This window comes from Xiphophorus maculatus, chromosome 13 (assembly GCF_002775205.1).
Source record: "Xiphophorus maculatus strain JP 163 A chromosome 13, X_maculatus-5.0-male, whole genome shotgun sequence".
NCBI lineage: Eukaryota > Metazoa > Chordata > Actinopteri > Cyprinodontiformes > Poeciliidae > Xiphophorus > Xiphophorus maculatus.
The window spans coordinates 535,890-554,648 of record NC_036455.1 but is presented as its reverse complement, the minus strand read 5'-3'; the positions used below and the strand labels follow the sequence as shown (position 1 = coordinate 554,648).

General features: G+C 38.4%; 1 protein-coding gene across 2 annotated transcripts in view; it reads left to right on the top strand.

The window, feature by feature from the left end:
• The window catches only part of znf704 (zinc finger protein 704), a 66,138-nt gene that overhangs the window by 32,309 nt on the left and 15,070 nt on the right, over positions 1-18,759 (top strand). For both annotated transcript variants that reach the window (XM_023344898.1, XM_014476091.2), the window contains exons 3-5: positions 12,194-12,297; positions 13,638-13,915; positions 18,547-18,647. In XM_023344898.1, the coding sequence (XP_023200666.1) occupies positions 12,194-12,297; positions 13,638-13,915; positions 18,547-18,647 (483 nt within the window). The remainder of the gene's footprint in view (positions 1-12,193; positions 12,298-13,637; positions 13,916-18,546; positions 18,648-18,759) is intronic.

Sequence of the window (18,759 nt, the reverse complement as noted above, 5' to 3'; positions counted from 1 at the left end):
TACAAAGGAAAACAACATTGATATCTGGTTCACTGTTTGGACTGTGCAAACACATACAGTAGTAACATACACTGACATATTAAGTGTGTTTGTCTACAGCTAAATCGTGTCACATCTCTTCTCTTACCCGAGGGCCTAAGCTGTAACTGTCTGCTAGTTGTTAAAAACTTCACATTTTCAGTTAGTCATTTGTTTTTTGTGTCTAATCTTTGAGTGATTGTTTGAGTTTATTTTTATAGAAAGCCAACTAAAACCTGCTGACCATAAGTGTGGCTCTCAGTAATATTGCTCAACCATAATGGCTTCATCATCCATTGTTATCCATTCATGACCGAGTGCTTAAAGCAAATTCAATAAATAATACCCTGTAGTTAGTGCAGGAGATTGTGTGCAGGATTTAAATGGCTTAAGAAGAACGTGTTGGTGTGGTTTTGTGTCTACAAAAAAGGGATTATTTAGATGTACAAGGAGAGAGGAGTTGGTACAATAGATATCTCGCTCACTTATCGTCCTCAGAAAAACAAAACAAAGATTTAATAACATGCAGTATCATGCAAAAGTATTCGTGCCCTTTGATGTTTTTCATGTTTTCACATTGCAGCTGCGAGATTGGTGCATTTCTTCTCTTTTTTTTCTTTTCTTTATTTTTTTAGATATGTCATAGACCAACACAAAGTACTGCTGTGGTTTGAACCAAGCAATCCCAGTTTCATTAGAATGGTTTATCCTGTTTACAGTACGAAGTTACCGAACCTCAAAAGTTCAGTAGAATGACTTATTAGCTTAGTCTTCTTGAGTTGTTTAAACAAGAATCTGACAGGAAGATTTTACAAATTAAAAATTATAATTACAACACTGAGGTAAATTAAAGTTCAAATTAAACAATAGCATTTCTGCTTCCACACTTAACTACAAAGTTAGTGTTAGATTATATTAGTAATTTCACTGAGTCCCATAGGTACTGTAATTTAAAACCAACCTCTCTTACAAGTTATTGTACAATGTATCAAGTCTGGATGGGGGTATCCTGACATTTCTTCCTGGAACCCCTTTGTCAGTGTTGAAAGAAACCAGTTTTGGTCACAGTTTAGTGTCTGAGTGAGGGGAAAAGATGTCTGTTGCTCATGTCCCACCATGCTGGAGACCAGCTGCATCAATATGTTGTTACGGGTTGGAAGATAAAGCTGTACTGAAGTTATACATAGTCTGTAGTGGAGGCTTTCAATACATGATCTCTGTAAACATGTCAAAATCTAAAGCACTTTTAACTACACAGAGACATGGACAAAATTATTATCTTAATCAATATTGGTGTTTAAGTTTTTAATTAATATTTTCTTGATATTATATGATATGAAGATAATATAATTGTCTTAAATCCCTTATTTTTAGCTAGAAAAAAGCTATGTTCGACATAGTTGAAATGTGACTTGTGGATAGATAGAATGCCATTGTAGATATTTGAAATATAAATTTTTACTAGGAAGAATTTAATTTTGTATAATCCTCTTGCAGTCTTAGTGCAACACTCAGGAAGAGCGCAGCAGATGTCACGGTCGGACAATGGGGAATCAATAGCCTGTCAATAGGATGTCAGCCTGTCGGTTCCCCAAACCATGAAAAAAAAAGCTAATAAAAGTGCCTGTGAGGTCAATGCAACTCTGCCCGAACTGTGCGCAGAGTAAAAGGCCCACGTGGGGTCCCCTCTTTAACCTCAATGGGTTAAAGAACCTCAATAGATCTTTAACCCATTGGGGTTAAAGATCCTCAATGGGTATTACATGTTAAAACATCAAGCCATATGGGACTCTAGAAAGTCAGAGACATCTCTACTCACTCCATAACTTTCTCTGGCATTTTATTAACATGACTTTAAACTACAAGAAAAGTATTTTAGTTATTTTGAAAGAGTAGAATTTTTATTGTGCTGGTGACACAAGCCTAGTGTATGTTATATAATGATGCAAAGAGAAGAGAAGACTAATGTACGTAGACACCAAAGTTATGGACTTGTTCTACAGTAAAGGCAACTTTAAGTCACTTGTTGTGATCTGGTGTTATATAGATACTGATATTTAACTATAATGTTAAAGGAAATACTGGCATGTGAATGCTGTTATTTGACCAGCAACAATAAATATATAAATATACGACAGAGCTAAAATATACATCTAACACACTCTCTATTTGTGCCATAAAATTCCTGGTGCAGCCATAAAACCATTTTCCCTCCATGTCATGTGCTCACATTTACAACAAACACTTCCCTGCAGCTGTTGGCAATGCTTTTCTAGACTTTGCATTCAGTCTTTGCCTATATATGACATATTATGCATAGCAATTTCTTTGATATATAACAGAAAACTGAGGCAATGTGATGTTTAAATCCAACACATTATGTATTTAAGACTGGATGTTGGTGTTTGAAAGGGTTTTTGTTTACTAAAACCTTGAGTGAAGTTGGATATATTTCTGCTTAGACTCATCTACCTTTCATGGTTGTTAGCTGGGTTTCATAAGCAGATATACTTTGATTTGATACTGTTTATGTGACAGATAGAAATCAGAGCTTTCAGATGTATTAGAGCTTATTGAGAAAGAAACAGGCTGCATAGTCCAGCGTTTGTTATATATGAGAATGCCTCCCTGAATTAGGCAATATCAAAGAAGCAAGCCAACCAAAACGCTCTCCCAGCTCTTCATAAACACAGTTTCTCTCTCTTACTGTCTGCAGCTCTGATCTGTGGCAAATATGTCAAACAAGCACAAAGTGTGTATAGGGGGGGAAAGGTTTGCTATGCATGAAAGATCCTGAGATTATAGAAAGTGAGTCCAGCAGGGGTGCAGGGAGGAAGAGGAGCTGGAGAAGAGAGAGAAGTTCGGGTATTCTCAACAGCGCTGGCCTGTTTCAGGGGGATTCCTGTTACCCTCCCCACATTTCAGCTGCCTTTATTAGAAATGATTGATAGTGTTCTGGGTGACATGGAAACCAGCTCTGCCAGACTGTGTGCATAGCTGTGTGTGCAAAGACTGACCATGGCCCATTTAGCCAGAGTTAGGACAAAGTTAGCTGTAGGCATAGGAAAAACATACATTTTAGGATTTTTTTAGAAATTCTTTACATTTTTTTTCCTGACTTTACATTAAATTAAAAAGTTTCTTTACCTTGTGCAGGAAACTAATTCTGTATTTGGCAAAGTAGAGGCTCCTTTTGATGTCTCTCATTTTCTACATTTAGTGTAATTTGAAAGCTTGTGACCTAAAAATGAAGAATGTTTTTTATTAAGCAAATGTTTTTGTGACTGTGAGGTACGGAAAACATTTGACAGAACAAGTTAATGTTCCAAAACGCACTGGATTGATTTCAATTCAATACTGTATTCAACCTAAAGAAAACTAAATGATGACTCTTATCATCTAAAGTGAAATAAGAAAACTTTCAGTCACTTTCATAACAGAAGATGAACAAAAAATGCAAAAAAAAACATAAAAAGAGACTTTTTTAATGAAATGTTGTCTCTTTAATGTTAAAAAGTCTCTTTAATGAAAAAAGACATTTTTTCATTAAATTGGACCAAACTCAGACAACTTGGTGTTTTCCAAAGTAGTACAAAAGGCTCTGTAAACAACACAAGACAAATACTTGAACTAATACTGCATTTATGTAAAATGTCATGTAAAATATGAGAAATTGCAGTTAATACATTTACTCATTGGGGTAAAAGTTTCCAGAACTCATTTTATTTTTATAAATCATTAGCACCATTTTACCACCTAATACTTTCTATGAACTAAATGTGGATAACTTTTGTGTTAAGACTTCATTTTTCTTTCTACTTTGTTCTTAAATACTCCTCAAAGTGGGAAAGACATAACAGGATGCAATAAAAGGAAGAAAAAATGTCAAACATCAGGACATGGATACAAGAAAATAGCTCATGATCTACAGTAATAAATAATCTGTGGATGGAGATGAATATTATAGCAACAGCAAACATGCCTTTAAACTTCAGACGTCTCATTTCTTATCAGAAACAAACTTCTTCATGGAATGAAAATAATTTTAAATACAAATCACCCCGGTGTACAAAAGATTATGAGCTTAAATGCATGTATTTACAGTTGCAGCAGGCACTGTGACGAAGAACACTGGACCAGGACCCAAGTTTATCTTGCCAACTATTGTTCTTTAATATATATTTTACTACCTATAAAAGAAATACGACCACATGTATTTCTGTTTTCACTATCCACTTTAATTTAAAAACATGGTGGAAAAATCAACCTCAACTCTACATTTCATTGGCTCCCCATTTATCTGTCAAATCTAGACAGTCACAGTAACATGAACTCCTGTTATTTTCTCTCCCGGCTCTGTGTTTTGCTTGAAACTTGACACTGTGTCCCCACACAATGGTGGGGACTCGGCTTCAGCCCTTTTCACACACACACACGCACACACACCCCCTCAACCCCGCCTTCTGTCTCACTTATTTTCTTACAGCTTCTTTGCTGCATTTATTTCACTTGTGCCGTCTTTTAAAAGGTATACACACATCTGGGCGGGGAGGTACAACAAATGTAAACATCTGGCATAGATAAGCAGACAGATGTTTCAGTGGCAGGCTGGCAAACATCCAGATCTCCCACCAAACTCATCAGAACCCCTGAAGAGGGAGCTGTTGTTTTACCAATTTCACCAACTGTGACATTCCGCTGCTTCACATTTTAACTTTAAAGGTTCATAGTTTCAGGCCTGGTCTAGCACATGACTTGGATTTTCCTCATCACCAATCTGTGATCTTCATACTTTTTTATGGTAGTGAGATCCCTCAGCTTCTGAATTTCTCTTCTTTTTGCTTTATGCTTTTTAAAAACTCTTCTACTTATTGTTGCCTCTAGTTTTTGATTTGGGTTAAAATCTTGATCTGCATAATTAAAATGTGTTCCTGTTTTGTTGCCAATATATGACTGTAAAATATGAAGAATATTATTACATAAGTGTGTAAGCTCCCCTTTCGTACATCAATACGAAAGGGAATAAATTAATAAAAGGAATAAATGAAAAATAAATTAAATAAAAAAATACATTCAAATAAACTGAGAAGTTGTAACTTCTTTTGATGGGTACTTGATCGACATAAATAAATAGCTAGTGGTCAGTCAGTAAATATGTAAATAAATAATCATGTAATGAAATAAATGGGTAGCAGTAAAATTTATAAAATACCAGCTAAATAAGTGGGAATGCCAATAAATAAATGAGTAAAACAAATAGAGATCAGTCAATAGTTGTATGTTGTAATTTAAGTAAACAAATAAAAATTGTAACTTATACAAATAATCGAAAATATAAAAATTAAGAACTGGCATAAATAAAAAGATGCATACAATACTGATATTAAACTAATGTTAATATTTTACAATTATACAAATATGGAACAAGATATTCTTCATGCTGATTTGCTTTTCACACCAGTTAAGAAATAAGAAAGATTTGCTGATCCTCGATTCTTTGCTTTTTAGTTAATTCTGCAGTCGATGTCCTGGCAGACATGATGGATCATGTGCCAGGATGTTTCAGATAACTTTGCTCTCTTATTTGCATATAGAAACATAATTAGGACAAACATCAAATCAGCTGACAGTGGGATAATACAATTTCAAGACTTTACAGTACTTACTGTACAGTACTTATTCTGTCTAAACAGATCATTAATGGGTTATGTTTGGTAACCCATTAATTATTTTTATAATTAATGGGTTGCATAATGCATCAGATCAGGAAGGTACATGAAACACACGGTAACTCTTTAATTTAAAGGCTGTAGTCCAGCTCAACTTTTGTCCTCTCACATTTGGCCTCACTTGTTTTATCTTGATGAAACCTCGCCTAAGAGCTGTGTGGGAGTTTTCGGCTGATCAGCATCTCTCTGACACGACCCTCCTACTGTTTCTCTCTATTTGTCAAAAAGGGAACAACATTGATCAAATTTGATCATCCCATTTGTTTTTTTAACTCTGCTGCTGCTTGACAGGATTTTTGTGGAGCTGCTACGGTCAGTTAAATGATTGATTATTATTATCTGCAGGCTGATTTTTAGTAATTGTTACGGGTCAACTTTTCACATATGAGAACTTTCAGCCTTTATTTTCTTTTACGTGTTTGTTGTACCTCTTATTTTGTCAGTGTTGACACAAATTAAACGTATCCTGCCATTATGCAACTATCCCCGAATAAAGAAATAGCTATTCATTAAAATATATTAGGATCAGATTCAGTCTATACGCTGCCTTTCTGTCTTTATTGGACATATTTCCCGAGAGCCATGAGCAAAGAGAAAACATTTTTTTATGTGAATTGTGGTACTCTGTGTGCAGTGTATAAGTCAAATATGATGCAGTTAAAAATATAAAAAGGTTTTAAATATTATTTATTCTGAATGCTGTCAGTACATTAAAAGCACACTTTCAAATTAAAGTGTTTTAGTTAGAGAAAGAAAGTCTTGTCAGTCTTTCATTGACTGTAACTATATTAACAGCATCTCATGTGTAATTTTACTCTATTTATGAGCAGCCTGCAGCAAGATGAAATTACATTGATCTATTTCGTACAATCTGCTTTAGTAAACAAGCTCTTAACACCCACTGCAGAGATGTGTTAATGCCACCATATACATCCTGGATAATGTCCCTTTCAGGAAGTCTCGGGGGTCAGATCCAAGAACACGCTTTATTGCAGATGATTAAAGTGAGAAGATTAAAACACTGACTCCAAAATTCAAACAAATGAAACTCATTTCTCAGAATTCACTTAACAATACATTAACCACCTCCTGTTACCCATGTATGATGCACCTAACAGTGCCATCAAACACACATGCATGTTAATTAAATACGTAATAACCAGTTTAAGTTTGATAAAACCACTAATGATGTGATTTGGGATTTTTGTTTTCACACCTCTCCCCTCTCTCAAAACATCACATCCTAATTATTAGTCTTCCTAATCTGTTTTCCTAAGATTGACTCGTTTGGTTTTCAAGACAGACGAATCTCTCAGTAATTATTTTCTGACACTTGCGGTGGAGATAATATCTGCAGTCAGTCGATGTCCTCCCAAGGTGACCAGGACAGCGTTTTACAGCGAACCGGGGCGGGGGTTATGGGGAAAAGTGACAGCTGTGTGTGCAGCTTCCTTTCTTGATTCATGTGCAAGCTGTAATGACATCATATTTAGCAGCAGAAAGGGTTATAAAGTAGCCATCAGCTAATGGAGGCTGAGCCTCTTTCTTTGTTGGCCAACACTCTTTTTCTCTTCCCTCATAGCTTGTGCTTTGCACGTGTAAATAAGCTTTTAATTATGGAATTCAATCACAACTGAAGTATTAATGAGGAGATGCTAGGTTTTAGGAGTCTGACTGCAACTTGAATTATGTTGCAAATTTGCAGAGCAGATGTGCGTATATGCATTAAATGAGCGAGTGATTTGAAAAAATAAATCATTTAATGGATCTTTTGTTATTTTATGCATCAGCTCTTGTTGGATTTAACTTTTATCAATTTATACTGCCTTTTCATGTCCACACGTTTTCATTTCATAACATCTTTATTTCATGTGGGCCTGTCAGCAAACAGTTTTATGCCCATTTCCTAAACTATTACTTATGGATTTATGTTTTTGGTGTAATGTTACATTCTATTCACAAAACTACACCAGACAGAGGGCAACATTTTAGGCACATTTTGTGGAAGACTAAAAGTTTTCATTGTCTCAATTTTTCAGATTTCAGAAAGTGTGTGGTTTTTTTTGTTTTTTTTTTTAAAGAGAATCCATACACTTCTGATCAAAAACTTAGAGGGAAAGTTTCATTAATCCATGAATTATCCTGAGCGTAATCTGGATTCAAGTCAGAGGGGCAGCAGAGTAATCAGGGATATCGTGACTTCCCTTTCGCAGCCACTTGGGCCAGCCCTTGCGGGGGAATCTCAAGGCGTTCCCAGGCCAGCCCCAACGCTGAGCCCCTTCTAATTGATCAAGCTTCTCACCCTATCTCTAAGGAAGAGCCCAAACACCCTGCAGCGGAAACTGAATTGATCGCTTGTATTGACAATCTTGTTCCTTTGGTCACTACCAGGGCTCATCGCCATAGATGAGGGTAGGAGCATAAATTATCTGATGAATCGAGAACTTTGAATTTTGGCTCAGCTCTGTCTTTGTAGACTGGTACAGCTTACACATCACTCTATTTGCCACACCAATCCGCCTATCGATCCCCTCCTCCATTTTTCCACTATTCTTAAACAAGACCCGGGATACCTAAACTCCTTCACTTGGAACAGCACCTTATGTCCAAGCTGGAGAAGACAGGCCACTATTTTATGGGTCAGGACAATGTTTTTGGACATTTTGTACTGATTCTCATCCTGGCTGCTTCATAATTGGCTGTGAACTTCTCCAGGAAAAGCTGGAGATTGCAGTCTAATTAAGCCAACAGAACCAAAATTGATCCCCTCAATACCTTGACTCCACCTAGAAATGTTGTCCATAAAGGTTATGACCAGGGATGTGACAAAGGGAAACCTTTGGAAGTTCAGCTCTCTCCAGAAACAAGTTTTAATTTCTGGAAGTGTGTTCATAAAGAATGTAGCCGTTGTAGAGATTTCCAGTTGATGCTTGACCAATCCGTAAACTCCTGATCAAAAAGTCAAAGGAGAAGATTACAACTATTAACCATTTATTCATGATTAGCCCATAAAACCCCTTGGCAGACTGTATTATTTCTTACCTGGAAGAAGTCACTTGCCAAACAATGAAAAATTGCAAAAGCCAAAAAAAAAACAAAAAAAAAAACACAAAGCTGCGATTTAAGTGGCACTTGATAAGTCTAGTTTGATAGAACAGACTTATCATTGTTTCTGCTGCTGTATTGTTTCTCCACAGCACGTTTTTAATGATAACGGACACAAAACCTTGCTTTCTAAAGGAATCTTTTGAACATTAGCTTCGACTGTTTAGCCTTAAATGAAAGTAGCTCTTGACAGTAATCCCTATGAGGTCTGTTTCTGTTTAGGAGGGAACTCTGGAAATCCCCCTCAGTTCTGTAGTAGGGAACACAGACCCTCATTTCTCACTGAAGCTCAGGCTGTCAAAATAAAAGCCCAATAAATACATTTGGAAAAACACACAAAGTGACCATCAGAGGTCTGAGTGGAGCAAACAGAAACAAAACGACACCTCTTCAGTGCAGTGTGATGCTCGCTGTAATCAGTTATTTTAGCATCATGTAATATGCCAGTTTCATCTGTATTTAAACGCCAACAACCCTTAAACCAGAAGTGTTTAATGGTAAAAAAAAAAACGGACAAAAAAATACAACTGTACACATCACTGTCCATGCTGGAAAACCAGTTTTTTCTGGCATGTTTTTGCCTTGAATAATAAATAAATGGCTCCATTGTGCATTGAAGCTGAAGCCTTTGTGAACGGTGTAACAAGTTCTCTGAAGCTGCCACTTGGAGGTCATCCTCAGTGTGTGTTCAAGGGCAGCCTTTTCTCGCAATGGGAGGAGATGCTTTCATTGCTTGTTTACGACTTCAGCTTGGTGTTTTATCCTTGTTTGTAAAGTTTGAAACTCATATTTTTGTTCATTTTCAGGTGCATCTAAGCATAAGCCTATGAAAAATAAACCTTTGGTGTCACATTGAACTTTTTAATAGTGTTTGCTTTTGACTCAATATTCGGCCACAATATTTTAGTTGTTTTCCAAATATTGATGATTTGAAAAAAAATGTGTGGAGCCCAAGTCGCAAAAATGCTTACATTTTTGCCATATATGTCAGACAAAATGACCTTTTTTTCCCTTATTTGTTGCTGTAGAGTTTTCTACTTTAAAGATTCCAGTGAACCAATTTATTGTTTAATCAAAACATTCTGCTTACCTTATTTTTCAAAGTAAACATTGTCATTTATTCTTGAAATTCTGATTAAAAAAATACAAATAGAATTCAAATGGAAACTCATGTACTCAAGTATCAAATCCATTTTCTTTATTTAGGTATTTTAAAAACTTAACCTAATCAACTATTTCATCCATCCATCCATTTTCTGTTCACCCTTTGTCCCTAATGGGGTCGGGAGGGTTGCTGGTGCCTATCTCCAGCTGCGTTCCGGGCGAGAGGCGGGGTACACCCTGGACAGGTCGCCAGTCTGTCGCAGGGCAACACAAAGACATACAGGACAAACAACCATTCACACACACACTCACACCTAGGGAGAATTTAGATAGACCAATCAACCTAACAGCCATGTTTTTGGACTGTGGGAGGAAGCCGGAATACCCGGAGAGAACCCACGCATGCACAGGGAGAACATGCAAACTCCATGCAGAAAGACCCCGGGCCGGGAATCGAACCCAGGACCTTCTTGCTGCAAGGCAACAGTGCTACCAACTGCGCCACTGTACAGCCTTAATCAACTATTTGTTTAATTGAATAAATTTTTACTAATCTTGAAAATCCACTTGGTAACACCTAGAATATATATTCAGACATATGTGTTTATGAAGTCACACACCTTAATCCAGTTTTCTTCTGAAAATAGATTTCTTCACCACTTTGAGCCATTTTTGGTTCAAAGCGGCTCTTCCTTTAAATGTTCAAAATTATGAACCGCCATGTTTGGAGTAAATGATTACCACTGATATGACCACTGCAGCCACAGCAAGTCAGTAAATTATTGTGGTTGCAATTTCAGACTGGTTTGGTCTACACAAATCGGATTGGTTATGTTGGAATTTTCTTATTCAAGTAAACAACAGGGTGTTCGTTTCAACATTGCTCCTACTGTACACGTCGCAGTACAGACGCGGTTGTTGTTTTTTTGTTTTTTTTAACTCGTCTGTTATGAAAATCTGAGGTGGCTGATGTCATGTTCCTCCACGGATTGTGTTTGATGGTTTGACATCCACACAATATCAAAGACCGACGTGTTTGAGCACACAGTGCTTGTCTTATAGATAGTGAGATTACAGCTCAGGTAGAGAGCATCAGTGATGAAGGTATTGACATCTCTTTTGATCACAGATTGTGTTTTACTCGTAGGACTGGTGCATGCCACAGGATTAAGACACCCATCTACTCGGCTTCGGTTTGTGCATTTCACTTAGACAAAGAAAATATTTATAATTTATTTTCGTCTCTGCAAAATACCACATCCTGGCTCTTGGACATTTCCAGTGGGGTCTGAGCGATTGCATCAGTTGCTCACAAAGGGCTTAACAAAACAAACACTTGAATGTAATTAGTGGCATATGTTGCAGACAGTGCAGTAGTCTGCAGACCACAGGGTCTGTGTCTTATCTGAAACATCTGGCTGAAGGACGCGAAAAACGCAAGCACTCATTGTGTTTTTTGAAGTCGGCGTTCTTACTAAAATTATCAGTATAATGCATGATTTCAGGAAAAGCTGGAAATGCGATACAACTGATATTAAAATGATGGAAATAATTGTAAATAGCCCAACATTTCCTGTCCCTTTTTTATTCTTTTCCTTCATCTTAATGTCCTTAGTGTAATATGTAGCCACTAAAATATCCATGCAGTCTGAGCGTTCAGGGCGGTTGAATAAACAGACCAGAAATCATAAGTATAAGATTAATATAACAAAAATTTAATCCAATGAGTTCTTTGCACTTGCAGTATTGCACACAGTGATGTTGCAATTTGATACATTGTGTAGCTCTACAGGTTTCTTTCCAAATTAAACATCCAGATGTGGTTCTTAGAACTAAACTTAAAATTTTGAGAAACAATTTCACAGTTCCCCAAGCATCACCAAAACGATCCCACACCCCCACAGTGAAACACAGAGACGGCAGCATCAAGCTGTGGTTTTCCTATTTCTAAGGTGGAACTATGTTGTTTTTTAACAGTGATATCTTGACTCAAAACCTTCAAGTCTTAGCTAGACAGCTGGAGATAATCTTCGGGTTTTATTTTTCATCATCACTCTCAAGTCCAGCCTTCATTTTTTATGTTTTTCTCTCAGATTTTTTTTTTCATAGTTTAATTGTTTAGGATAAATTTTATAGCATGTGTGGAAAAAGTTTTCAAATAAGTTTTCATGGTCAACATAAACCATCTGGAATCAGAAGAAGCTCATGATTTTTTCCATTTCTGTTCTGTGTCACAGACGGTCAGAGGAGGAGGTGGACATGGACAAAGTGACGGCCGCCATGGTGCTGACGAGCCTCTCCACCAGCCCGCTGGTCAGGAGTCCGCCTGTCAAAGTCAGCGGTGAGTTGCACGTCCGACAAATGCAGCTCTAGACAAAGCGGAGTCTCTGCGTCCACAAAACACGGAGAGGTTGCTTCACACCGACCCAGTAATTTGTATGCTCCTCTCCGTGCTGATGTTTTCCCTCCCTCACAGCTGTTATCTTGCGAATGCACGCAGAAGCTTTGGTTGATAGATTACCACCGCCTGCTGTGCTGTTGGATTGCTTCATCAGTGAATTTGGGAAAATTCACGGAGAAGCACACACATGCTGGAGCTGTGCCACTCACCACAGTGGCAGGAATCCAAAATGTAAACATGTGCTGCAATTTTTAATTTTTCCATTTATGCCACCACAAGATTGTCCGTTCAACCAAGCATGACGCCAGTCTCTACATATATCCGTCACTTGATTTGAGATCCCAGCCTTAAGTGGCTGTTGCTATGCAGATGTCACACCCCCGCCCATGCATTTGAAAATGTGCAATTAGCTTTTACAAAATGCAGCAGGTTCAAGCAACAACAGATGTTAGATGAACGTTCACGCTGACATTTACTTGAAAATGCACTTGTAATAATTGAATTTTAGCTTATTATACTTCATTTTTTCCACCTCAAACATAAATGCATATTTTTTTTTACATCAAAGGTGAGACGCTTTGAAGTCTTTGTAAAGTACTACTGCGGTAAAGTAAAAGTATGAGAGAAGAGATTCGCTGCTGGGAAGCTGTTTACTGAGCAAAACTGGGTCTCTCTCACTAACTCTGTTAAATACACACACAGATATTCAACGTTTCACCCGGCTTATATCTTTTTGCTAAAATGAGATGTCTTTTGTAGTTGGTATTCAAAGGAAATGTTTCTTTGATCTATAAAAGCAAGACCTTGTTATTGTCTCGGTGGAATCACAGAACGGGGAAGTTAACTGTATAGGTTCAGGCTCCGTCTGTGTGAAGTGGAAATGAAGTTGAACTTACATGACTCTCCTCCGTTTGTCAACCATGTAAAGCGCAACGACTTGCAAAAGTATTCCTTTCCCATGTTTTGTTTAGTTGGAACTGCTTTTTTGGACTTTATTGTGTTATTTTGTGAAGTGGAATAGAATACATGATTTAAACATAAAATCAGAAATGTCCCTGTGAGCCAATAATTCAAAGAACCAATTTTTGTTGCAAGACTTTGGGGGAACAACCATAAGTTTACAAATTTAGAAACTTTTTTATCATTTTAGTGGCAAAACAATCCAGAGCGCACTCTGAAAAATCTCAAGCCATTTCCATCGTCTTATTGCTGTATCATCCTGCGTCCTTTTTCGTCCCTCTACCCTGTCCTCCTCCGTCTCTCCACGTCCATCTCCGCAGAGGGCCTCAGCGGTTCGTGGAAGGACAACGGCTCTGCTGGACCCTTCACCCCGTCCAGCAACAGTTCCTCAGGAGGCTACTGGAGCTGGTCAGCGCCCAGCGACCAGTCCAATCCGTCCACGCCTTCGCCGCCGCTCTCAGCTGACAGCTTCAAGCCCTTCCGTGTGCCAAGTGTGGGCGGCGTGGGGTCCAACCCGCCGGGGGTGGAGGACCCGAGCCTGGACGAGCAGGACGGCAGCAGTCTGCTGTTCGATGAGCCCATCCCGCGCAAGCGCAAGGTGAGTTCACTAAATCAGCTCAGAAGCTGAAATGCAAGAAAATAAATGGATTAAAACTACTTTTGATGTAAGTTATTGTCCTAACATCAAATACAGCAGAGGGGGAAAGAAAATACACCCTTATGTCAGGACGTAATGAAAATGATCATTAACTAACTTTTAAGCTCTAAAGTTTCCTATAACACACAACAGATTCCACCATGTAATATTTATTAGGCAAGTGATTAAGTCATCAAATGATACAACCACATTTAACAGCAGTAACTACAAACAGCATTTACAGTGACAGTTTGATGCAACATTACTGCAGCTCTGAGATTTGCAGACATTTGTTTCTTCTTTTATTCTGGACTTTGAGCCATTCCAACACCTCAATTCGCTTCTTTCTCAGCCATTTTGCTGCGATCTGTTGCTGTTTTTTGGGACCATTGGGCTGTAGTTGAACAAGTTCCATCTAAGCTTCTGTCAGACAGATTGCTTCATTATTAAGCAATTATGTCCAAACAGGAATTCTGTATCTACTTAATAATGTCAAGTTCCTCAGGTTCTGCGACTGTGAAACAAGCCCAAATAATAAGATGGTGTAGAAGTTAAACAAAACAGCTTTTTCTCTGAAAAACAACTTTTTTTTTGTTAAGTGTGGGTGTGGATGACTATAGAGTCCAGATGGAGGGCATAATTAAAGAGAAAAGTGTGTTTTTTATTTTATTTTAAGACATTGTTGATCTAATAGAAGACGAAAGAGCAGGAACTCTGAGTTGCCGCCTGCCAGATGGACATCTCCTCTACACATCAGTGTTATTATTCAGCCTGATTTTGATCCACATTCTGAGGGACGGAACAAGATGGAACATACTGCTTTTTTTCACACACACACACACACACACACACACACACACACACACACACACACACACACACACACACACACACACACACACACACACACACACACACACACACACACAAACACACAGTGCTCTTTTTCTCACCCATCATTTCATTTTGTCTCATTTTCACTCATCCTGACAGCTCACTGTCACTTATTATTTCTCAGGTATACGTCGTGTTGTGCTTCCTCCTCTTATCGGTGCTGCTATGTTCCGCTTCCCTGACATGATTGTCCATCTGTCTCTCGTTTCTGCTTCCTTTCCTTCTTCCTGTCCTGCTCTTTCACTGCAATTTTTCTTTACCTCCTTATGTTCGTCGCGTGAAAATGTGAAAATGAAGACTTTCACTCTTCATTTTTACTGCTCTCCTTTCCCTCTCAGTTGCCCCATTGCACCTTTTAATGATTTTTATATCTGTAACAGAGAAACACAAAAGACCATTCTGGCTTCATGTCCCCTCTTGGAGTTTTGGCACTGATGGATTTGGTCTCGGTGGGAGGTGGAAAAACTTTTAGAAATGGGAAAAGCTGAAGATGGATGAACGTCTCAGATGAAAAGTTAAACAAGAACTTGGAGGAGTTTGAGCATAAGGGAAGATGCACTTATACAAGCTGTGAAAAGTATTTACCGTCTACAGGTATGCTCAGTTCTGTCAAACTGTTAAGGAAAACCGAGGTTAATGTTTGGCTTGGATAGCTTCTTTACCCTCGATAAGTAAAAACCATCAGTTGAAATCCTCTTCTTTTCCTTCTTAACTCAGGTTACCTTTGCCTGACTGTTGCATTTGTGTTTTTCTATAAATCAAATTGTTTTTCACCGCCCTGTGGTATATGTAGCGGTGAGGCTTCACAGCAGATAATCTGTGTTCACCTCCTGTGGTCTTTTTCTCTTGGCAGCACAATACCACTTGAAGCCCCTGATTAACTGTGAAGGGTTTCTTCAGGAGCACACACTCCGTAACACACAACACAGTCAAGACAAAACAATGCTCCGGGGACAGATGATTGCCATGCCCTTGCATTTCTGCTATGAAGTGTGTGTGTGTAGCCGGGGGAGGGCATCTTGTCAAAATGAAATCAGACTCTTTAACAAAAGTTTGATTGACAGAAGAGCAGGGAGGGAAACTCTGAGGGGCTTTTTTCTTTCTGCATGAAAACAATAAACAGTCTCTCAGAGGAAACCAGTGATGTAATTACAGCAAATGAACGAAAGACAGCAGCACACCGGCTGAATCGTGTCCAGCATCGCTTCATGAATAGATGAAGCGGTGTGCAGGGTGAAATCTTTTGTTCAGTGAAAGTAGTTTGACTGTAGTTTTATCCACAGACAGAGAGAGAGAAGAACCTAATAAGGAGACGAGGGACATGTCCTTGACTGAATCCATCCGTCCATTGTCTTCGTCTTATCCGGGGTCGGCGCACGGGGGAAGCAGCCTAAGCAGGGAGAAGCAGACTTCCCTGTCCCCGCAGCCGCTTGGGCCAGATCCTCCGGGGGAATCCCAAAGCATTCCCAGGCCAGGCGAGAAACAGTCTCTCCAGCGTGTCTTGGTTCTTCCTCTGGGTCTCCTCCTGCTGGGACGTGTCCATAACACCTCACCAGGGAGGCGTCCAGGAGGCCAGATGCCTCAACCACTTCAACTGGCTCCTCTTGATATGGAGCAGCCATATCTACTCTGAGCTTCACACCTTATCTCTAAGGGAGACACTTTGTGGAGGAAACCTTTCAGTCGTTTCTGTTGGCGATCTCATTCCTTCAGTTGCTATCCGGAGCTTGAGGCTGTAGGGAAAAACCCAGTCATGACCCCAGCACCTCCAAATGAGTTTCTGTGTCTTGAAACATTTTTACTTTGGTTTCATTGAGACTTGAAATAGGGATTTGAAATAAAAAGTTAAATATCATCTGCACAAGGAGAAATCTTATGTCTGGCAGGCCTTTTTCACCTGCCTTTAACCAGCTAATTTCACTGCAATTTCTGTAATCTTCTATTAAAAATGCTGTTCTTTAATATCAATAACACTTAAACACCACAATGTTTAGATTAACAAGTGGCTTGTGTATCCAGTGACGGATATTTGAGAGGCAAATGTTTGCACGGTGAAGTTGCTTATCCAACCCCAGCCCTCCTTCATTTTTTTATTTTTTTTTTTTGATTCAGGGTTGAAGGAATGTTAAGTCTGTTTTGAATTACAGAGGCAACGAAAACAAACATCTCCCCATATGTCAAAGGCAGACAGATAAACAGCATGTTGTAAAGAACACAGCAGCTTCGACTCAGACTGAGGAGAAATTTGGTTTAAAATCCATGTTCCTGTTTTGAGGTTTCAGAAGAAAGACATATGTTTGTTGGTAACATAAGTGTTGAACCACATGTTTGCTCAGTGTAACGTATGTAAATAATTTATTGTCTCCACAATTTTGGTGTGCACATAAAAAATAAATGACGACCAAGTCGGATCTTTTTTTGAGAGCAGAGCAGCCATACGTTTGGTTCTTGCAGCTGCTAAAGATTTCTTTTTATGTTTAACTCATTTTAAGTTGATTTGTTCTTTAATCTGCCTTGCAATGGGGAAAACACAATCCAGGTCTAATTAAAACCTTCGTCTTTTATCATATCCACAGGCAAGGCTGCCTGCAATACAGATGTGTCTGCAATTTTTACTTATTTATTTTCTGGTTGCCGTCGTTGTGAAATGGTTAACGGTTGATGCCCTGGAAGAATCAGCGCATGGAGATTAAGTCAGTAAAGGGAAATTGTCATCCTGATTAGCAGAGCAACCGATTAATCACTAGTTCAAAGTTTGAGAGGTTGTTTTATCGTTGTTGCAGCTGCTTCCTGACTCAGTGTGACCTAAACAACAGTGGAGTTACTATTAGACATAAGACCTCCATGTTCGAGCAGAGAAAATACTATTGTTCCCAGCAATTATAAAAATGAACCAAACTGATTATTATTATACTGTTGTAAAATAATTAGGACAACCTAAATATTTGTATTTTTTAAAGAAATGTTCACATATTGATGTCCAGTATATTTTTCACATTTAATTTAGGAAAATAGAGAGATTTAATTACAGTACCGAAACTAACCTGGTTTGACTCACTAAACAAAAAACAGTATTAATAGAAAAAACAAGAAAAAATTTTTTGTGGCCATGGAGGAGTAAATTTCTGTCAAAAAAATACGTCGCATATTTTTTTATTCTGTGTTGTTTTATGCCAAACATGTCTTCAGTTCAGTTTTTAGACTCATCTGTCCAGAGACAATAATCCAGAAGTCCAGGTCTTTGTTTACATTCTCTCTGGCGAAATTGAGCCTCCATGTTTTTCTCACAGGATCATGGTTTCCTTCTTGCCCAAGACTAGATGGTTAAACCCATCTAGTCTTTTCATATTGCATAGTCATACACTTTCATAAAACATCAGCAAGAGGCTGCTGTTGGATGATTTTTGAGGACTTCTTTCAGAGGCAGAGTGGGTAGAGTTTCACTTTATTGACTCTACTTTAGTCCTTGAGTAGCTGGTTTAATTGTTCCTGCCTCCAAATGCCATATCTGTTCTGCAACAAATATCAATTAAAGTTTATTATTTGTTTTAGGTAAATGAATTTAGTCTGTGCTAGTGGCAGAGTCAATAATCCACAGCTTTATGCTGCTTTTTCATCTGTACTTCAAAAGTCAACTTTTAAGGTCAGATTATCACTTTAATCTGAATTAACACGTTTCTGTTTTGCGTTTCCTGCAGAACTCCATGAAGGTGATGTTCAAGTGCCTGTGGAAGAATTGTGGCAAGGTGCTGAGTACCACTGCAGGCATCCAGAGACACATCCGCACCATCCACCTGGGGTAAGACACCAGCATTCACTAACTTTAGTTAACCACAGCTCTCATTGTGGCTCTATGAGCCACACAGATGCTAAATAGTCAGCATTTATGGACTGGCATAAAAACTCCTGGT